Genomic DNA, 17,942 nt, shown 5'->3' on the forward strand with positions numbered 1-17,942 from the left:
TGCGCTTCCAGGAGCCCCCAGCAACTGAGCACAGTCAGAGGCACGACTGAGCCCCGAAATACGGAGCAAAATACCTGCAGGTGCTCCAAGCTCACCTGTACCAGGAAGCTGAGGCAGCAGCAACCTTCGCACTCCCACTTCTATGCACAGCTCACACGCTGCACTGCTCCCACGCTCTCCTGGCTAGCTGCACACACTGGCAGGGCTGCACCACGGAACTGCGTGCCTGCAGTACGGAGCTGCACTGCTCAGAGCAGGCTTGCAAGAGATGGACTTCCTGAAGTACCCAAATGTGCAGCACCCCGAGGTCTCCATCGGCTTTTAGACTCTGGATTTCCATAAAGCCCCGCAGTATTTGACTTGAATGACTCAAAGAAGCTACATCAGAATCACTTTCTTCAGTGAAATGGATCTGAACGATGCCCAGTTACCACAGCTACGTTTGAATGATACACAAATGGAGTTCTCACTGACCCTTCAGAGAAGGAACAGACACTTGACTGGAGGGAGAGCAAACAGAAGCCATCAACATCAGGTTAATGAGAATAACAGCCTCGTGAGAGATGATCGAGGCTCACTTACGGCATTTATGACATTTTCTAGTGGCTACTGTAAAAGATCCTGACTTACCCCTGTGCTACAAAGGGATCCACTTCCCTTTTATTTCCTGTGTTAGCTGCACTATAACATAAAGCACTCGGTCACCAAACAATAGACTGACAACACAGCAATCCTACAGTCTAAAAACTGGCAGCATCAGAGATTTCACCTCTTCCTTTGGCACGGCTGCACTGGCCCTGTGCTGGTCCAAAGTCCTTTCTTCATAATTAAAATTGGGGAAAAAAAATATCAAACCAAACCAAACTAACGAAAAATCAACCCCAACCAACCTCACCCACACGAAAAAAGGTATTTAGATGGGGAAAAGTGATACAGGAAGGCCTGGAAGGAAAATGGGACTACCTGCACTGCTTCCTCTACTGAAGAAATTGCCATAGAACAGCAAATCTGCAAACTAAAAGGTATAAATTGAGGGGAACCAATTCTCAGCCTTGAAGCAGCATGCGGCATTGCTTACACAAATGCACAATGGGTGCCAAATGCTCAGGGTGTCACTCAAGGAGAAGGGATTTACACTTTGCAGTGTTAGAAATGACTGCACAAGGAGGACAGCACAGGAGAGAGATCCAAACAGCTGTTTCTGCCTGATCTGCATTCGCTCTTGTACCCAAACTTCCATCCCGTTCACTCAGCTCCCAGGACAGCCTCAGCCTCTCCCTATGGGACCCGACAAAGGCAGCTCAAGAGAAGCAAAGCGAAGAGGGAAGAGCCTCTCTGTCAGCTGAAGGCTGAGAGAATGCAACAAGGGAAGAACACACCAAGAACAGTCACACCAGAAATGACAAGCAGCACATAAACCATCCAAACACATCACTCACATCTTGTCAGGCAAAACACTGCCATGTGGGTTTCTCACAGGGACAAAGGACATGCTACTTACACATAAAGCACCGTTTTCTGATCTCCGACTTGTCCTCCATCACCCACTGTCAGAGTGTCGTATCCTCTTTCTAGTTCAAATTCTTCAAAGGTGAGTTTGATAACCTGGCAAAGATGCAGCATGTTAATACGAATCAAGCGCCGAGGCAGGCAGCAGATCCCCTTGTCTGGTTTATTTATCTGCTTGTCTATCGAGGAGCAATTTATAAGAGCATTAATATCTTCAGGACATCACAAAGGTGACCAGCCTCACTTTTTATAGCACTGTAGCAATTCTTCCCAGACAGACTGAGCTCTCACTGAAATTGCCTCTCAGATTTTTCTGCTTTATCTATTGATTTTCTAGATGACTTTATTGATAAAGATACGCGTGCTGGGATTTCAGCAAGCTTTGTTTCAGCGGGCACTGCTACCCTTCCCTTCACAAACCTGAGGTTATGGTCATGGATTTGAAAGTGCATCCAGGCAGCATGCTGGTTACATACGGTGCAAGCACAGAGCTTCTTTTCCTCTGTGTTGCTCAGAAAGTTCCCCTGGTTCAGTCAGATCAAGAAGGGCTTTATATGAATTACTTCTGGGGTAGCCCAAGGACGTGGTCCCAAGCTGTCTGCAAACACAATCAGCATCACATCTGTCCACAGCTGTTTGCTTCCTGCATCTTCTCTCCTGCTCTATCCAAACCTTCCACCCCACTTGATTTATGCAGCCTCTATTTTATCTCTTAGGAGCAGAGGTCCCATGGAAGCCAAGAGGTTTGTGTTCAAGTCTGTCAGCTGCTGCTGAAATCCCCGATTTTCAAGTAGCTGAAAATGACGATGGGATTGAGGGGACAAAGGTCCTCAATCCAGCCTCAGACAGAACAAACAGCGAAGGAACAGAGCTTTATTTACAGAAATTCTTTACGCCCACAACACTGGAAGAAACCAACAGGAACTTTGTTTCTTGGAGCTTTTTAAGTGACTGGATCCAGCAGAGCACATGAGGGTTCCCACACCTTTGTAGACGCCTGTAAACATGTTACATTTCCTAACTTTCAAATTACCAACTTCAGTTTCACGCTGCTTTTTTGCTATTTCAGACAACACAGAAGTTATCAGAAGTAACTAAAAAGTAAATAAGGACTTAGACAAATGCCAACGAGCACACACAGGATGCCACCTACACTACTTACACGGGAGCAAGGCCCAGAAAAATCCAATCTTTGTCTTGTAATTTACTGCCTATTATAAAAGCAGCATCTCCTTAAATAACTGGAGCATGTGTGCAAGGGGCATAAAAGCCCCAGAGTTAGAACCAAAAGCAGCTATTAACTGCGTTAGGTAAAATGTGAGCCTGCCTTTTCAGTGTTCTTGTACAGACTCTGTAGGAAGCTGACAACATCTGTCTGTCAAGAGCCACTCAACTTCAATCCCTTAAGAACAAAAAGGTGAGTCAGATGTTGATGTATGCACTGGCTGCACTACCACGTGCAACTGTCTTCTACAGATAAATCAGAGGGTGGTTTGGGTTGGAAAGGACCTCAAGATCATCTAAACGAAATTAGTACTTTTGAAATGCACAGAAAAGAACAGTAAGTATTTTAGCCATGAAATAGGGTACTACCCCAAAGCCTCAGGAGCGCAGAACAGGAGCCTTTGTGATACTTCCTAGAAGTCTGGAACCATTAATTTTAGTAGTAGCACCAAAATATTAACCTGTGCCGATTCTTATTAAACCATGTAATGGAGGAATAATGTAATTAATACAGAGAACACAGGCTGTAAAGCAGCACACATCATTAGTTAAATCAGTCAAGTAAACTGCAGCCTAAGGAGGCTGACCCTAATGAAATAACTAATTACACTTTGGTACTGTGAACACCGCAACTTCGTGGCACAGGAACTGGATGCTGAATGTAATATTTATTTATCCATTTTCTTATTTCCTTTTTGGTCTGAAAGCTGAACATTATTTCATGATTCATTAAACAAGAGACCTGCCAGCACCACAGACACAGGGCTGCCACAAAACCTCCATTTTAAGCTGCTGAAGTGACAGGAAGCAATTAGCAAAGTCATGCAAATAGGCTGGAGGATGACACCCGATTTTAAGGCTTTGTACTGCAAAATGATGTGAAGTGCAGGTACTTTCCTAGGAAAAATCCACATCATTCTCTCCCCGGAGAACAGCACCTCTTGCAGTGATATTCAAATGCTTTACAAGCACACATTACTCATTGCCACCCCCTTCTCCCTAGTTGCCAGCATCTACCTTCATTTGGGATGAATCATCCCCTGGAGGAGCCCATCTCTGCCCACCGATGACACAAGGAGCTTGGACAGAGCTTTATTTGGCCACCTAGACTCCAGGTGAGAGTAACCCCAGGAGAACACCAACCAGGAACATCCATTTCGTCAAGAAGGTCCAGAAATAGTTTTGATGCAAATTCACCAATTACCACATGCATTTCTCAGCTCCCAACTGATTTACTTTTCCACTGTGGTTGAAATTAATTCCCATGGCACTGGAGACCAGCAAAAACCTCATATACCCTGAATATCCCCTGAATGGCTTTGATGTCACCCTCTGTGGAGGAAATAATTCCAAGTTGTCAGCTGAAGAGCCCTATGCCCATAACAGTGTTTATGTAGGTTTCCGAGCAAACTTCGAGGGGATTATGTAGCTCAGTGAATCTGGCTCACAGTCCTCTTCCAAATATAGAACAGATGACTTGCAAATGAGTTCTAAATTCAGCTCAGTGGTTTTCCCATCGCTCATATTAAAAGCTTCATGTAACAGGACCTGATCCAAAGACCACTCAAGTCAATAGAAGGCTGCTACCAACTTCATCAGGTTTCAGCTCAGGCCCATAGTGCTTTTTATCTTCTAAGTATTTTACAGGGATTTTAATGAATGCATCTTCAATCCTCCCTCACCCATGCTGGGGAGCGTGCAGTGGCGAGATCATCCATCCCCATTGCACACAATGGCCACGTGAGCCAAGGAGGTGAATCCTCCCGTCAACACCACAGCCCTGGTGGTGCTCAACTAACACGGGCCCTGCTTTAGGTAAGCAAGAGAGAGTTTGACACATGCTTGTCAGAGGCAGCACTATGTGACTTGTTAGGTAGGAATACCAGTGACGGGGCTGGCGTTAAAACACACACACCAGGAAATCCCAGTGCTGTGCTGAGGAACAGCATCTCGGCAGCTTGGAACAGCAGCTCAAGGAGACACGAGCAGGCAATGGAAGAGGTGGATGCTGCAGTGGCCTTCCCAAACCCATCAGTGCATTTCCCTGAACCCTCCCTGCTTCACAGAGATGGAGAGTTTTTCCCTACCTGTAAGTTACGCTTCCAGGAGGAAACATCCCAAACCCCTTCAGAACCTGGTATTACTGATTAACTGTTTCTCACTTCAAAGAAAAGAAGAAGGCAGTCTCTTTACAGAGGTAACACAAACTGCTGGGCTGCCCGATCCATCCTTGCTTCAGTTGTGCTACACTTCCTCACAGTGCACGACCTTGCAGCCCACAGAGCATGAACTACACCTTCTTGTCCTAATGAATCTCTGCTCCAAGTTGTCAACTGCTGAAATTCATGGAGTTTACCAATCTGAAACCCCTTTAAGAATTATGAAAGCTGAGGACTTGCACATTCTGGGGTCTTTCATGAACAGTTTGCTATTACTCAGGTTTGAAAGCTGAGGAAGGAACTAAACAGGGGAAAAGGAGAAACTTTCCCTAAGTGGGAATTCACAAAGACAGTGAGATTTTGGGCAGTGAGGCAGTGTGCCCAGGTTGCTCAATGAGGGGAGCCACTCATCCCATCACAGTGCTGAGGAAGAGCAGAGGAAGTCTGTGCATGAGGCTGGCAGAGAAGCAAATGAACAGAGCTGAGGATTCAACTCAATATTCAACACAAAAGCAATGCGACAAAGGGTCAATAAGACAGTGGACGTGGCCCATGAGCATCTCTTGACAACTGATTGCCATCTCCTCCTTCATCATTTGTACCGGAAAACCCAAGTGGAAGCGTGAGCCTACAGAACACCCAGGGCACATCTACATCCAGCACACAGCTCCTGTCACACACAGAGGTCTATTTTATATACTCAAAAGCTGGATTTTGCTGATGTCAGAAAGTCAAAGCTGCACAAAAATACAGACACATGTAATACATACACCACAGGCTAAGATGCTGATGTATTCAACAACCTGTCCATGCTCAGCCAATGTGTACCCAAGGGTCTGCAGGCCACAGGCTGAAAAACACAGCTGACACTTGAGCAGTAATAGCTGCTGTTAGATGTGGTCTGTTCTCCACTTGCACATTACCCTGATGAAGGAGAACCTCCTGGGTCTGATTAACCAGTAAATCACTCCTGATAAATCAGCACTGAAACATATCCTGATTCCACACTCCAGTTTCCCAGAATTTGGGTCATTACTACACTCCTATGCAGCCAAACCAAGACATCCGCTGGATGAAATGACCAGCTAATGACAGCCCTTTAAACACAAACTCCTTCTGAAATTGGAACACAGGAATGCTCCTCATTAAAATCATAATCCAACAGCGATCTGCCCTTATTAAAGGCTTGAACTGGGGGGGGGGGGGAGAAAGAAGCAGAACTCCACAGGTTCTGCAGCCAGCCCATGGCAAGCGCTCCAGAGGGAAGTGAGAGCACAAGATGCCATCCCAACAGCAAGAAGGTTACAGCTGCGGGTGGTTCCCATCATCTCTAGAATAGCTGAGATCCTGGGATACCAATGTGTTTGTGAAACACCTTCCTTGGATCAGCAGCTGAAGGCTGAGCACAAAAAGCAGGTTTGTAAGAGGCAAGGACCATGGTGTAAGGGACCATAAGTAGAGGAGCTCAGCAGAGGAGCTCAGTGCCTTGGCTCATGAACTATTGGAGATGATGTCAGCAGGAACCCAGACAACTGAGAAGAATGAAACTTGTAGTCTTCTATGAGCAGAAGATGACGAAGAGCACCTCAGAAAGTGCATTTTGAGCTACACAGCAAAGTGATTTTCGTCCTTGTGTTTAGTTCTTGAGAGAGGATCAGGCTGAGTTTGCAGGGCTGGAAGAAGCTGATCATTGCCCTCCCTCAGCCAGTGGGAAATGAAAGGACTTGATCTTACAAAGGGCAAGGCAGCCAGGCATCACTCCGCATGATCAGTGACACCAGACTTGAACTGCACATGCAAACCAGTAGGGAGATAAATCCCACCAGCCTCCCTGCTCCCAACCTCAGTGAGCACTGACAGGACTCGTCTGTACCTCTACTATACTGCAGGGGTACAACATCAGAGACCTGAAAGGCTGAATTCAGGGACCAGTCCTCTCAGAAGAAACACAGCTACACAACATTTCAGCTAAAGCACTAAAGCAAGGACATGGAGAGGCAGCTCCAAGACCTACCTTGGCTGGATTGAGTGCAGTGATGACCCACACACAGTAGGCGTTGTTATCGTACTGCACAGGGTAGTTGGGAGAAGTTATCACACCACTGGGACCACGAAGGTACATGTCACACATCCGAGCTGTGAAGAGGACAAGAAGACAGATGTGGGCGTGAGGTCTCAGCTTTGGGATGTGTGCTGTGTTCTCTGAGGAGGAGGAGAGGAGTAGGGATGCAGACATATGGAAGCAGGAGAGAATTACAAATTGCTGCTCTGTGTTGTTCTCGCTACCCAAAAGATTCCTTTTTTCCCATGGAACAGAGATGAAGGATTTATCTGTGATGAACAGATGAGAGGGGTGCTTCCAGGGGCTACATCAAACAGATGGACCACCAGACCAACCCCCACCAACCCACTCTCTAGTGCTCGGACTGATTTTATGTTAAAGCCCTTACAGAAATACTTTCATGTCCAGGAGAGTGAAACCAACACGACAGGATACCAGGAAGGATCGGTTCCTTTTCAACATCCCCAGAAAGCCATTTTCCTTTCTTCATTATAGCCCCCCCAACACACTGCACAGCAAGTATTTATTTGGCAAGGGTTGGCTTTGTTTGGTTCTGAGTCCACACTCATGTCCAAGAGGGCAGCTCAACTTCGTATCTTAAAAAGGTAAAGTAGAAGCTGGCAAGTCCTTAAAAGCAGGGAAATTTTTGCCTATTGTCTTTTGTTGTAATATTTAAGCAGAAAACATGAAGAACAGCACCTTGGTTTTGTGACTGCCCCTGCTGTTATGATGGATCCTCAAAACTGATTTATCTCAAATCTCAAAGGAGCTACATTTGCACACGTGGCATCTGCAAGGCCTTTCCCCCCCTCCAAATGGCAGTAAAGCATGGAAGATGATCTCCTGGCCAAACTGTCTGCCTGCACGCAGGGGTGGTCCCAGGGGAACATGAGGAATGCTGAGAAACAGCTCAGGAAGGAGCTGAGGGCATCAATCCATGATGCTTAAACCTCTCCGCTCCTTCCCCCTTCCCATGTGATCCCATCCCAGGATCCAGAGGCAATCTGCTGTAGACAGGGAAGCTCAAAACCAGCCTCCAAACAGCGGCAAGAGGTCTGATCACTGGGTATTAGAAACTGCTGCTCTCCAGGGGGCTGAAGGCTGGCTCAGCAGGACCCTGCCTTCTGCAACTTGAGGGGAACACAACAGCCACCAACAGGATGGAACAAGCAGAAAACCAATGACTTACAGCAGAAATGGAAAATTTTTAAAAAGAGAAAAACCCCAAAAGTTAGCAGTTTAAAAAAAGAGTTGATTCACAGAATCCTACTAATGCAGGCAAATCCTTCCTTATCTCCTGCAAGAGGCCACCACAAATTTCCTTTATGGTGTCACATATTTATGCCAAATATCCTCTTACACTGATTCAATTTATTCGAGGCTTGTTTCAAGAATTAGATGGGATTCCAAAGCCTTGAAAAAAACCTGTGGATGAAATTACAGAGAAAAGAACTGAAAAAATACCAATTTCTGACTTTAAGAGCTTTAGAGGGATTTAATTAAAATTATTACAAGTTGTTCATTATGAGCATTACAAATATCATAATTATGCATGTGACTTCTGAGAGAGAGCGAGGAAAACAAAATGGCCAAGGGCAAAATGGGCATTAGTGGGTTTCCTGCTGAAAGGAAACTCCATTCACTGTCAGCTCCTGGCTGGGCCACAGAATAATCGGGATGCTGCTGGTGAGGAACCACAGTGCAAGTAATCCCACATGGCTGCCTACCAGCAGCAAGTTCCAGTTAAAACAATCTCTATCTTAGCTTTCCCAGACTTTATCTCAGGTTTTCACCTTTTCTTCCCTCTCCTCCTTATCCCACAAAAAGAAATACCTGGAATGAAGAGAACGGAAGGGGACAGAAAGCACTGCTAAGAGGATGTAGTACACAGCCACGAAGGACTCAAATATCTATATGGTGCAGAGCTAAGAGCTTATGAAGCTCCGCAGTTAATGGCAATTGCTTTATGAGTTCCATCATGCACACAAAAACGTGTTTTTCTCAAAACTTGAATTTCTGGAATCAGGCAAAGGTTCCTCTCTCAGGCCTGTGCTGAGAAGAGTGGAAATCTGAACTCCTATTACACTCGTGCTCAGCCAGAAAACAAGAATGACCATTAGAAAGCACCAAAGATCCCAGTGACTTCTGACCACAGAGCTGGCAAGACCAAATTCCCATTTCCAGGAGCACAAACGCACTCAGTGCTGTGCTGAACACAGTGGTGCAGGGCTGAATTTTCCCAACAGGCTGTGAGCATTGAGAGGGGCTCATCCAGCTCTGCCCTTCCACGAGGCAGAGTTTCCAAACAGAGCTGGACCCCATGAGGTTGAGAACCAAGCGATAACAAGTTGAGGATGGAATGGGTGATGCACGAAGGTGACGTTAAGGAGATGGATTCTCTCATCAGTTCTAACTCAATAAAACTTGTCTCCTCACCTCTGCACACTGGCCTGTGGTCACTCCACGCCACGATTATGTCGCTCACTCTCTTACAGGTGATGCTTTTGGACCCTTGCAAATCGTAGCCCTCGTTACAGGTGAACTGGATGCTGGAGCCTAACCTAGCAGGCAGAACAAAGCGGGAGGTTAGCAGCTGCCACGCTTCTGCAGCAACAGGCTTGTCACTTACTTTTTGACTGTCCCAGTGATTCTCCAAGTTGTGAACACAGAGTTCACCAGCCCTCCAGGCAACAGCAGGGATGAACGAGGGGCAAACCTGTGCCTCACGCGTTTGCTTGTGCTGGGTGCTGTTTGCCTGAGGTGGTGATAGTCCAAGAACAGATCTGAGTCTTTCAATGCAACTTCAGTGGGAATTTTATTCAGTGCGGGAGCACAGACTGAGCCCCAAGAGATGACACATTCAGCATTCTTACAGAGGGAAAAATATATCTTTATCTGCTTTGTTCTTTAGTCCATCGCTCTGGATTCAGATCCGTTGCTGGTTTAAGCCAGTGCTGCCTTGTTCACACTTTACTGCAGCTGACATTTATCCTACAGCATTTAGGGACTATTGGGACCTCTCTTTCCTCTGCCCTCACCCCTCTGATCCATTTTCTGGATTTCAGGAAAATTTGATAGACTCCAGTTAAATTGAAAGATACTTTTAGTGAACAAAACAGTCATCGACAGCAGAATGAGATTAAATATTGATTCACCATTGCTAACAGCAGGCTCATTTTTTCCTGCCTGCTTTGAATGAATGCAAGCAACTAGAAGAGAATAACAGCATTGTTTTAAACTCTGTGAGAAAACAATTATCTAGCACCACGTGTACTTATCGACAAGGAACTGTACCAGTGCTTTGGGAAGTCACCTCAAATTCACCAGGGGCAGGGCCATGCTGTGATTTAAGCTAATTTGAGAAGTGATTTTTTTGCTGTTTAAGACAGTTCTTTCTGCACTTAACCGGAGGAGGGAATGACAACAAACATTGATTATATGAGCCTGGCTAAATGCCCATGGTGTGAAAAGAGAAATGCTCTGAAAGAGAGATCATTACAGATCCTCACCTGGGCCACGCTCTCGCATGCGCACATTTATACACACTCATTCTTCCACATCATGAGTCTCAGCAAGCTTTCGAGAGAGAACACATTCAGAGGTGTGCACATGGTCTGTAAGAACAGACTACATAATGCCAAGGAGCACACAACAGTTACAGACAGTAGCTTTGCAGCATGCAGAAACACACACAGAAAAGGTTCTTACCTAAAATCGTTGCCTATTCTTTTGCCTCTCTCTGGAATCCCAGGGTCTGGACACATATTATGTCCCTGGGACACACCAACCTGAGTTACTACAAAGCAAAAACAGCACATACAGAGACAGAATAGCAAAAGAAACATTCTTTCATCAACTGTCTTGGTGGATGTGGAGAGAAAATGGCAACTGGTAGCTCGAAAACCTGAACGTGTTCCATTTGGTTTCAGAAAACACACAGCTTTGGAAACAAATGTAACTGGAACTGTTTCAGCTCAGTTTATACACCCAAGTGTTTCTAGGAAATGCCAGCTAGGGACGCAGTTTTCCCTCCGTTCCACTACAGAAGTACCTCTGAAAAGAGGGCTCATTCCCATTCTGCACAAGGACACCAATTAAACAGCCCATTTCCGAAGCCTGTGATGCAAGCAGCCACCCGCAGAGGACAAGGTGACAGCTACCACCCTCCAACCCCCCCAGTGAGAAAACAACTCGGTGAAAAGGCAGCTGTATGATACCAGGGCAAGAACCAAGCACAGGACAAAAGGGAGGAAGGAGAAGGGAAATGTAAGTCTGGCGTTTTAAAGCAAGTCATTTAGTCTGAGTATGAAAAATTCGATGGAGCAACCTCAATGTAACTGCCAACAGACATGGAATCTATGAAGTGGTGAGCAGCACTCAATAAACACCTTCAAACCTCATCCTCCATCTCCCCATTTCCACCTTCCCCCTGTCAAATGGCACAAACAGGAATTCAAGCACTCATTTGGGGTGGCTCCGGGCAGGATAAGGTGAGATCTGGCAACAGACTGATTTCAATTCTGAATTCCAGTAACTGCCAAAACACACACTAATATGGAACAAAGGGGGGGCTTTGTCACGGAGCTGGAGAAGTTGATGTGACTGAGCTTTCTGCATCACTAAGGTAAGGACACGAAGAAAACACACGCCTTGGCAATGATGCTGAAGCAACGAAGCATGAATCTGCAATGGGCATGTTTCTGCTTCCTCTGCCTAGCACTAAAGGAAAATCCCAATTACACTCCAGAACACACTGCGTTAGCACAGTGCCCCACAGACCACTGCCAACTGGAGGATGGTTCAGTGACAGGCATGTTTCTCACAACAGACGCTGGCTCAACAGTCCGAGATGGGCATGGCACTGAGCAGGGTGGAAGACGTGGAGGAACGTGCATGTAAATATCTGCATGGGAAGGTAAGCATGTGGAGTAGGTACAACAGACACAGGCTGCACAGTGCAAACACACAAAAGCCAGACTCATAATCACACCCTGTGTCTTGAGGCACTACAGCTGGAAGATGCAGTGCTGCTCCTAGGAGGATGGAAGGATCACGCTTCTGCTCATGCTGGTACAGGGCTTTCATCTGAGCATCTACACCTCACTGCTGGCTTCCCACGCTGGACACGCTGCAGCTCCTCCTCGGCTCGAGCTGCTAACATCTCATCTCAACCCCCCCCGTTCTGAAAAGGCCTTTGTCTCTTCTGGCTTCCCCTTCCACCCCACCGCAACAGAGCCAGCCCCCTGCCCTGAGCACAGCAGATGGGGTCAGGGCTGTCCCTGCTGCTGCTGCCCAGGGCTCGGCGTTCAGCACGATGCTTTGGTGCTCCTCCACGTGTCAGAGGCCACAAGAGTTAACAGAGATGCAGTCTGATGGGAAACCAGGCTCCTGAGAGGTTGCTCTCCCTCTTTTGCATATTCATAACCTCACACTACTCTCAGTCACGAGGACAGAGACAGGAGCATGAAAGCAGCACACGGCACCTTTTGATGGCTGTGTTTCGTAGGTACAAAGCTTTGCTGCCACCTTTCCCAGTCTGCCATGATCCCAAACGTACGAGTCGGGAGGAAGTGAGCCCCTGTCCAGGGAAGGGATTCACCTCCAACGTTTTCAGCAGCGGTGCCCCAGTAACTGAAGCAGCCATGGTAAAGTCCTGCTCCAGGAACGCGTTATCTCCAGCAGGTCTGAGATGCAAAGCAATTTGGTAATGCTTCTGCAAAATGAAATCACCAGCTCCCAGGAGCCCTTCTCCTAGAGCCTGCCATGATATAACTGCTTCTGAGGAAGGAAAGGTCAGCTGAGCAAAGCCCACAGGGGACAGTCGTCCTTAGGGGTTCTTAAATCACTGCCTACCTACGCAAGCATGATGACTGTGCATGCAGATATCTCCAAACAAAGTAAAGTTAACACACAGAGTGTACAAACAAGGGCTGTATGTCACAGGTCCATGAGGTACTGAAGCAAAAGTGCTAGATTTCTCATCTTCTATACCTTCCCCAGAGTAAAGCCACACTGAATGAGATACGCCTGTAAGGTACATGTGCACAATTACAGCTCCTATAGATATATCTGCATTCAAACACTTGGATGCTCCTTCTCACATAGCAGATTACCCCATTCCCTTTCCACATCAGAATCTTTCTCCCATGGCCAAAAGACTATGCAGACAGCATCTGTCATGCCCACGTTAGTTACTCTGCACTGATACCACACCCATTTATGTCCCATACCAGATGACAGCGAACCTCCAAGCCTCTGGTTCACGCTTTGGGAGGAAGCAAGGCTACAGATGACCACCCAACCCCACAGGCAGGCTGTCAGTTGCCAACTGCATCCCCAAAGACTAAAACCAGTTCTCATTAGCTAGCATTATATTCATATCAATATATCACATGTAGATAAACCAGAGAACAGCTAAGATAAAACAGAGCAAGGGGGAAAGGAAAGATATCTCCATTATCTAGTTGGGATAGTTGGGGCATTTTATTTGTACAGGACAGCAAGAGAAAAGGAGGAGATGGATTAGATGGTCACTTATTTGTTCTTCTATCTTTTGTTTTAAACACACACACACACAAATATAACTAAACCAAAGGTTATAAAAGATATTTGTTATGCTGAGAACTTGCTGTCAGTACTGTGCTCATCTTCCTGAAGGTTTGACTGATCTATGCCTGGGCTGGAGCCCTCCAAAATGAATTCTTCAAGGTTACTAGGAAAAACAATAGCTCTTAAAAACTGTGATGAACTGCTCAATTTCTCCATTATAGGCTCAAGGATTCTCTCCCCCAAGCCACAGAACTACTTTTCCACCCCTTCATTCTCCTCCTGAGTTTTTCAACAACCTCTTTCTCATCATGCATTCCCTAACAGCCAGTTATGATTGCAGCGTTTGGCACAGTGATTTACTCCATCTGTTAGAAGAACTGAGAACCTTCTTTAGTTGTCTGCATCTCCCCATGTTAATACAGAAAGTTCACTTACAGAGTCCCAAGGGACGATTTTTTATTGAATTTAGGACTGTAAAATATCAACTACAAAACAAAGCAGCCTCTAAAAAAGGTTTTACAAAGAGTCCACATTTCTCAGCAAGAGAAATACAGTGAAAGGCAGTGAGCTCTTCTGCTGGCATGGGGAGAGGGAGGGAAGCACTGTGGCAGCAGTTAGCTGTTTTAACTGGTCATCGCTGTGATCCCGCTGAGGATGGCGGTTATTCCACGCAAACATCAGGTCAAGTTAATGGGTTACAAAATTCAGCCCTAAAAGCAGCAGAGGTGACCTACTGACAGTGTGCTCACCCCAAGGACGGGCTTGCTGCCCTTCCGATCCAGGAAGGTCGTTCTGCACCCATCGACCAAGTCTCAAACATCTCCAGGCTTCACGATACTGATCCAGATGTTAAATACTCACGTGTCTAGTGATAAGCAAGAGTGAAAAGGGGACAGACTTGGGCTGTGAGGCCCTAACCCTAGAGAAGGCTATGCCCTGCTGGAAATGCAGCTGGAACGTTTTCACCTGGGGAATTCCGAGCCCCTGTTTCACACCTTGCTGCAATCCGCACACAGAAGTAGGCACCTTCAAAAACATTCACAGCCCTTCAGATTTCACAGACCATTTGCAAAGGCTGTGTGTGCAGCACTGCCCTACTCAGACCACACACAGCTCCTCTCAAAGAACCCCAGGCTGGCTCTTCCATGGCTCAGTACTCACTGCTGCAGCGCCGAGTACCTAGAACCTACCACACACTTTGCTGAGAACTACGAGTGGTCAACACCTCCAAACTGACTTTGCATTTGTACATTCAAAATAGATCTTGGTAAGCCTGAATACACAGATCTTGTCCTGCTTCGTACAATCCCTTCCAGTAACACCCAGCAGCGCACCTTCAGGTATGCCTCCTTCAAAGGTCAGAAAAGCAACAGTGATGTTGTTTGGTAAAGCAAAGCACCATGTTTTTCCCACTGTGTGACCTGGAATACGTACATTACACAAGAAAGAAATGATCTGCTAAATGCAATCTAAAATCAAAACTATTTCTCCTATCTTGTTCCCCAGAGCGGTATTATTTTTCCCCTAAAAATGACTAAATCAAGATGTCCAAACCATGTTAGGGATGGTGAACTGTGCAAGGCACTTGATTTCAGTTTCAAATAAATACGTCTGCAACCCAACACAACCAGTACCCCCCAAAGTCTGTATTTTTATGTATTTTCTGAAGTAGTACAACAGGTGATACGTGGCTATGTGCTGCCTCCATTCAGACACATAAAACATACAGGCTTTAATCTGGCCAGGTCCATCCAGGCAAACACAAGTCCTTTGAAAGACCTGCAGGGGAATGAGCTGCCTTATTGTGGCCACGGATTCTTCAAGGGAGAAGAGCACTGGAAAACGCTGCTGGTAAGAACGTCCTTGAAAACAGAGCACGGCTCAGCTGTGGCCATCACCAAGAGACACAGAAATTCCTGCTTTGCTGGTATTTGAGCCAGATGAAACAGAGCAACACCAGCGACCTTCACAGGTCGTTAATCAGCCTGTCCCACCTGCATAATCATCTCTGGTGCATCCGCTCACGAAAGCTGAAGAGAAGGGGCCTGGCTCACCATGCAAATCTAAAGAGCAAGGGGAAAGAAGAGAGAACATTTGGGGCTCCCTCTCCTGAAGCCACCTTCTCTGGAATCAGCACTTCTGAAGCTGGAAATTGACTGTGGCAGAGGTGTGACAGCAGAAGGCTGTGCAAGATAGAGGTTAATCCGGGTTTACAACGCAGCCCTTGCTGAGAGCAGTGCACACGGGAGGAGCTGAAGGCAAGGGGCTGCGGCAAGCACCAGGAATTTGGGCCACAGCACTATCACCATCTCTATTATTACAGCTTAACAGCTTTCAGGCTAAGCTGCCTTCCTATGCTCTGTTTTGCCTTATCAACTATGACAAGATTAGCACTACCCAAGATGCTGAATTGACAGCTTTGAAGACTGGAGCCTGCTCTCCATTGGGCGAGGATAAACTGGGCAGAGACAACACAGACTTCCTACAGTTTTATCCTCGGAAGCAGAGTAGGACTGCAACCAAAAAGGGAACCTCGGTCTGTCTCTTACTTGGCCTTCAGCATCTTTCCCTAGAGCCCCTTGCAGGGACAGTCATTAAGAATGTTCATTAGCAACAGTAAAACCACAAGGACCCAGCTGAGCATTGCCAAGAAGGGCAACCAGGAATCCTCTGTTCTCAATACCAGAATACTTGTATACAGTAAACCAATGACTCCACACCAGGCTAGCATTTCTCACTCGGTGAAGACTCCATTCCCCACATTATCCAATATCCCTGACAGTGCATATCCCACTCCAAACACATCCTTTGTCTCCCGTGCCCATGCAATCAGAGCTAGTCCTGTTTTCCAACAGAATCTCATTCTCAGTGAACTGCAGTGTTTATCACAATGAGCTGCTTCTTGGCAAGAACACATCAACGAGAGCATCTTGCAAACAGGGGCTTTTCCTTAAAAATGGAATTCATTTCCTCTGAATGCACCTCGCTGTGTTCTGCGCTGGAGATGTGGGGCAATTTACACCCTGCTCTTCAGCCTCCTTGTTGGGCTCGCTCCTGAAAACCCAGAGCCCACGAGCACTCTCATGTGGGCCTGCAAGTGAGCTGCTTTGATTTCCGCCAGCCAGTTCAGCCACGGCACTTAACTGACTTCTGCATCCAAAATTCAAAGAATGAGATGCCCAAAGAGCACCTCTTGGTGGGTGTAATGAACCGTGCACACAACGAGCCATCGCCTCTAAAAACTGATTTAAAATCATTCTGCTCCTCTCTGAATTCGTATAAAACAAAAACTTGAGTTAATTCAGACCCCTCCTGTTCAATCTTACAGCCCCCTTAACAGCCCAGGGGCCTGTCCACAGTCACACACACAACAAAACTCCAAGTCCCGCTTCTGATCTGAAAAGAACCTGAAGTAAAGATGAATGGACCTAACAGATTCACTTCCTGCAAGAGGAACTTGCAGCAGTGACCAAGTGGCACTCTGTGCACGCCTCCAACACACTGACCGCTAAATACACTGGAAGTAAGTGAGAGAGAGACCGTAACAACTGGTATCACGAGCTCTTGCACAGCAGTGGTTTGATTTTTCTGCAGGGACATAAAATGCAAAGCCAAAAAGAGAGAGACTGACACTGCCTCCAGATTTTCCAACAGGTCTTTTTTGGTGTGGTTCCTTATCCCTACTTCTCATTTTACAACAGTAACAATAATTCACTTTGCAATATTGTTTGGTTTGACACTGTCCACTCTAAAAGACAGCAGAAGTCATGGACCCCAGCCTGTCCCTGAGCAGGAAGCATACAGTATATATTAAATGCACACACATCAGTCCCCTCCATTCCCACTTCAAGGAGTTAGTATATGCTTGCGAATAGAGCACTGGAAGGAAGTGATGCAGGAATGCAGAGGGAAGAGAGGGAAAAGCATTAAAACTTGAAAGAGTGACAAAGTCTTAGAGATTACTGGAAAGTAACTGAAATGTTCAAGGAGATCAATACCCAAGAGACAGCGTAAGGAGGAGCCAAAAAACTTACACACTGATGTCTTCTGGTTGTTGTCCTTGCTGGGCATCAGCTTCACCCCTCTGGACTTCAGTTCCATTTGCTTTTTGACTACAGAGATTTAAAATAAAGACAAGGAAAAGAATTAGCTGAGCTTTAGGAATGACTTAAAAAGAAGCAACAGCTATATACGCTGCAGGACATCCTGCATCCATCCCTCGCAGCTTCACTGATCCCAACCCCTCAGAACCACTGGGGTTTCCTCTGCATTCACCATGTTAGGTCTGCACTAGTGTCTTTGGGGATCTGAGCCAAGCTGACCTGAGTAATACAAACAGGACACAACGCCCTTCATCCCCAGGTCACAATGCCATTTCGCTGCACACACTAAACCCAGCAAACACAAAAGGGAACTTCCACGAAACTTCAGGGATCCTG

The 17,942-nt window shown here is 46.4% G+C and overlaps 1 protein-coding gene across 4 annotated transcripts in view; it reads right to left on the minus strand.

Moving 5' to 3' along the window:
- CSMD2 (CUB and Sushi multiple domains 2) overlaps nt 1-17,942 on the minus strand; it is a 291,426-nt gene that overhangs the window by 126,525 nt on the left and 146,959 nt on the right. For 3 of the 4 annotated variants that reach the window (XM_062620680.1, XM_062620679.1, XM_062620678.1), the window contains 5 exons: nt 17,538-17,615; nt 10,663-10,750; nt 9,391-9,515; nt 6,907-7,028; nt 1,502-1,605 (listed from right to left, as the gene is read on the minus strand). In XM_062620680.1, the coding sequence (XP_062476664.1) occupies nt 1,502-1,605; nt 6,907-7,028; nt 9,391-9,515; nt 10,663-10,750; nt 17,538-17,615 (517 nt within the window). The remainder of the gene's footprint in view (nt 1-1,501; nt 1,606-6,906; nt 7,029-9,390; nt 9,516-10,662; nt 10,751-17,537; nt 17,616-17,942) is intronic. The other variant, XM_062620682.1, reaches the window with a different exon arrangement.

Source organism: Pezoporus occidentalis, unplaced genomic scaffold (genome assembly GCF_034315485.1).
Source record: "Pezoporus occidentalis ecotype Australia unplaced genomic scaffold, CSIRO_AGI_Poc_V1 ctg223, whole genome shotgun sequence".
Classification (NCBI taxonomy): Eukaryota; Metazoa; Chordata; class Aves; order Psittaciformes; family Psittacidae; genus Pezoporus; species Pezoporus occidentalis.